The sequence below is a fragment of the Sinocyclocheilus rhinocerous genome, unplaced genomic scaffold (assembly GCF_001515625.1).
Source record: "Sinocyclocheilus rhinocerous isolate Xijiao unplaced genomic scaffold, SAMN03320098_v1.1 scaffold1682, whole genome shotgun sequence".
Classification (NCBI taxonomy): Eukaryota; Metazoa; Chordata; class Actinopteri; order Cypriniformes; family Cyprinidae; genus Sinocyclocheilus; species Sinocyclocheilus rhinocerous.
The window spans coordinates 332,623-337,622 of record NW_015654052.1 but is presented as its reverse complement, the minus strand read 5'-3'; the positions used below and the strand labels follow the sequence as shown (position 1 = coordinate 337,622).

General features: G+C 33.8%; 1 protein-coding gene across 7 annotated transcripts in view; it reads left to right on the top strand.

Annotated features, from left to right (window-relative positions):
* LOC107716581 (oxidation resistance protein 1-like) overlaps positions 1-5,000 on the top strand; it is a 56,640-nt gene that overhangs the window by 26,406 nt on the left and 25,234 nt on the right. For all 7 annotated transcript variants that reach the window (XM_016523069.1, XM_016523064.1, XM_016523063.1 and 4 more), the window contains 2 exons: positions 2,258-2,365; positions 3,566-3,682. In XM_016523069.1, coding sequence (XP_016378555.1) covers positions 2,258-2,365; positions 3,566-3,682 — 225 coding nt within the window. The remainder of the gene's footprint in view (positions 1-2,257; positions 2,366-3,565; positions 3,683-5,000) is intronic.

Genomic DNA, 5,000 nt, shown 5'->3' with positions numbered 1-5,000 from the left:
CTGACAACAGCCAGTGCTCCACACAGAGATCTGATCTCACCATCATCCAGTCTGTCTGAGATTACGTGAAGAAACCGAAAAAAACTGAGATCCAGAAGAACTGTGGCAACGTCTCCAAGATGCTTCAAGAAACCTACCTACAAAGCTAGAGTACTGTGAACAGTTTTAGGCACTTATGTAAAAGTGCTGTACAGTGAGGATGCTTTCAAAAAATAATGTCATAAATAGATTTTATTTATCAATTAATGATGGTGAGATCAGATCTCTGTGTGGAGCACTGTTGTCAGACATACACAAATCTCACTGTTACAATAAATGTCAAAAGGAATGTTTGGAAATGTAAACTGATATTTCCTACTGATACACTACAGCAGAAGATAGAAATAACTGGCTTAAAACAAATTTTTTTGTTGGTGAAAATACAAATGGCCTAAGACTTTTGCACAGTATTTTGTGTGTGAGTGTGTGTGTGTGTATATATATATATATATATATATGTGTGTATATGTATATGTATATATGTATATGTATATGTATGTATATATATGTGTGTATATATATATGTATATGTATGCACATATGCACCATGTTTTTGGTGAGACTTCTTTCAAAAGCATAAAAAATCGAATTATTCCAAACTTACATAGTGTGTGTGTGTGTATATTTATTTATATAAGAATATGCAGACATGTGTGAGGCCGAACAGTAAACTCAGTGAAGGGTCCCTCTGAAGGATAAATTGAATGCAGACGGTGAGATGACCCTCAATTATTTATGTACGGCTGTTGGACTGTAAGCGATACCCAATGAGAATCAATGATTTGGGTCAGGTGACAGAGTGATCTGGTGATCTGAGATCCTGCCACCCGGGGATTTATCAAAATGTACGCATGTCACATCTTGCAACTGCAACAAGCCACAAGAAGATGAATTCCTCATTGTCACCATTGCAGTAAACACATGTATGCGTTATGCAATCTGAAAGTGCTTAATTATAATTTGTGTCTCAAAATAATGACTCCATTTACTGAATGCAGTTTTCATGGTTCAATTTCTATAGATGTTTCCATAATGTTTCATCAAATCATGTGTCAAACATTCTTTTGGTGTTATAAAGATGCTTTAGTTTTTATTTGGTTATGTTGGTGTTTTTGGTGTGTGTGTGTTTTGTTTTACGATTTGTGCTCTGTGTGCTCTTTTGTATGTTTAACTTGACATTTAGAGATTTAGAGATTCTTGAATGCTATTTCTGAAGGTAAGCGCTATGGCTTCAGCCACAATCAAACCATGTGCTGTTTGAAAGATATTGACTTAACACCTAGAGAGTTCTAGATTATATAAAAACTGTTTAGTTTAGGTTTAAATGGACAAAATCACACAAAAGGGGTATTTAAACTGTTTTGTAGCGTGGGTTTGGACTTGACAGTTAGATTTTTATTGTGTCTTTTATATATGATACATATGATTATATATTATGCAACACTGGATGAATGTAGCAATTATGAAAACAAAATAGCACTATATTTTCTTTTTAATATTGCTAGTTTTTTTATTTATGTATAGGAGACAAAAGGGAATTGTCATTTTATGTTACAGGTGGGCATCTGTAAAAATATATTGGTTGGTTTTCAGGGCCATGTTTTGCTATGCAGAGACTATTGGTTATTTCATTCTGCTTTATTTTTTCTTCATCACTCCAATTTAGATTTTTAAAATGTCATTTTTATTTTTTTATTTTAATATAATTGTGTTTGATTTTATCTATTAAAAATTATTTAGTTTTTATTTAGTTTTATTTCATTTTATTTTATTTTATTTTATTTATCTATCAGCCAGTGAAGACATATTTATAAAATGTGTTTCTCCCACTGAAACATCTTTGGAGGTCAGAAGTCAATGTGTTAAGATTACTAGACATTTCAAAATTGAAAAAGTTGTCAAAAAGATTTGCATTTCCATTGTTTTAACCATTTTTAACCATGTAAATTTAGCAATTTTAATGTGCAAATGTGAATCTCTGCAACATTTTCCGGTATTGTATATGGTTACGTAATTTTAGATGATGCATTCTGTTACAGGTGAACATCTCATAAAATGCATTGGTTGGTTTTCACAAGGGCCTTGTTTTGCTGTTCCAACAGATTCAGATGCTTTGTCAGCCTTGTTACTTGAAAGCTGATGTCTTCATTTTAGAACTTTTTGTTTTTAGCTAGCGAAACAATATCTGACTTTTTTCTTTTGTGTGCCTCAACTCTAGGTGGAGTCCCGGGACACACTCAACAGCATCGCATTGAAGTTTGACACAACTCCCAATGAGCTCGTCCAACTCAACAAACTCTTCTCTCGCGCTGTGGTCGCTGGCAAGGTACTGTATGGTGTTTTAATCTTCAGAGCAGATGGTCGCTATGTCCAGCTGAACTCTCTTCCAAACAATTGCTTTTCCCAGAGTCTAGTGTAATAAAGGGTAAGGTGAAAAACATGCCCCCTCTGAAATTTTAAATGCCTACATAAGTAGCAGATTCATCGTGGTGCCTCCACAGTTTACTGTAACATTAATGAGCAGAGATATCGTGATCCTCAGGGTAAGAACTGGGACCATTAAAACAAGGAAAAGGTCCTCTGGAAAGAACTGTGGCTTTTGTAGAAGAATATAAGTTCTGTTTGCTCAGTAAATAGCTCCAGTTCACACTCTTTGCTTTCATTTGTCATTTTGTTTTGTTGGACATCAAACACGTTGTACACCTTGGTTTATGCTTTCCAGTATTTTTTATGTGTTGATATGTGTTTGAGCAATTAATTTAGAGCTGTTTTATTCCTACAGTACACAAGAGGTGTGAGGAAAGCAGAGAAATATAACCAAGCTTAGGCCAAAGTAGGTGCTATAAAAAGCAAGCCAGTCTTTTGCATAAACTTTTTGATGAGCCATTACAAATAATATTAAACTATTGTGTTTATAACAGCAATATTTTATCATAGGTCAGTGTTTCTCCTTTTTTGAGAATTAAAACTTGTAAGAATCAAATTATGTTTTTCTGCTCAAATGAAAATCTTGCATAGAGACTGTTTTGTCATTCTGCTTAGTCTTTACTTCTTTATCATCCCAATATATTATTTAATTTTTTATTTAATTTAATTTAATTCATTTCATTTCATTTATTTATTTATTTCAAAAACTACAGATTTATCAGTCAGTCAGCCCATTTATGAAATATTTTTCTCCCACTAAAACATCTTGGAAGTTCAGAAGTTATGAGATTTTATCTTTAAGAAATGAACTGATTTTTTTTTTAGTTATATTAACTAGATATTACCTGAAAATTGAAAGGATATATTATGTCAAATAATTTTTAAATTTTTTTTTACCATGTAGAATTTATCAATGTAAATTTTAAATATGCAACTGGGAATCACTGAAATATTTCCCAGAATTATATATGGTAATTTTTTCGCTTCTGTTTTTTATACGAATATTATTATTATTTGTATTTTTTGTAAGCTGTGGCATTTGCTGTTTGTATGTGAGATGATATGAATATAATAATTCTGTGCGTGTCTTGCTCTTTAGGTGCTGTATGTCCCTGATCCGGAATATATCTCCAGTGCGGAGAGCTCTCCCTCGCTCAGTCCCATCAGCCCCCTCTCCCCCACCTCTTCAGAGGCTGATCTGGAGAAGGCCACCACAGTAAGTGTCATCTCAATCTTCATCCAAAGCTTCCAGGGGGATCATATATAGTGAGAGGACAGGCTTATTGCGCTTGTCCTTTATCATTGTTTTAAATTAAAATATGGATTTTGGATGCCAAGGTCTGATCATTTTCAGGCTTTACTCAAGCCAGAAGAATTGTGGTATAATATGTACAGCACATGCTTTTTGACTCATGAGCATGCATCATTTTCATTTAGCTTTTCATTGTGAAGTTTTGAAGTCCAAAAAAGTTTTGTAATCTTTTAGCTCATTGTGATGTATAAGCATTAGGGCTGCACGATAAATCGCATGCGATATTTAATGCGCATCTTGTCAGTAAAGCCAGTTATGTAATCAGCGGTAAATCTCCATCACGTGCGTGCTTTCACATGGAGCAGCATTTACTACACAGAGCCATTGTTCACTGACAAGCTGCATGAAACCATATATGATTCATATATGATGCATTAAATATCGCATGCGATTTATCCCTAATAAGCATATTTTTCCAAGTTTTGGAACAGGGATGGTGAAATTCAATAATCCATGTAATAAGATGGGTTTCATTAAAGGTGTCCTATTATGCTTTTTCACTTTTTCAACTTTAGTTAGTCTGTAATGTTGCTGTTTGAACATAAAAAAGATCTGCAAAGTTACAAAGCTCAAAGTCCAATTCAAAAGGAGATATTTTATTTAACAGAAATCATTTTTCAAAAACTACAACGAACGACTCGTTTGGACCAAGGTTATTTTCGTAAACGAAAACTAAAGCTAAGACGAAAACGAATCCGTGTATCATTCGATCATTAGTTTTTTGATTTAATATTGAAAGTAGAAAAATGAGAAAACGGCTCCTTTTTCGTTTTTTTGTTTTTTTTCCAAAAAACGAAAAACGAGAATTCAGCTTAAATTTTCATTTTTAGTTCATGGGTGGAAAAATAAATAAACAGCTTGAATATTCAATTTCTACATGTGGGCGGGAATTAAACGCCCCTTTCTGCTGATTGGTCAGCAGAAGATCAAACCGTGCCATCATCAGTTCTTCTGCAGTATCACGCAGCAGAATAATAGTCCTCCACTGATGCAGTTGTACGGATAAATAATCCATTTTATCAATTTCATATTTTTCAAACAGACTAATGAATAGCTCGACACAACTCATACCGGGGCAGAGTCTAGACAGGGCTTTCTTCTGTGTAGATATAAAGTCTATTCTTTGCATCAGCTGGGCATGGCAGGGTATGATATGACAGCTGTCATAGCCTACCCTGCTCACCCAGTAAGTCTGTTTGTTTAATTAATTAATTAATTAATT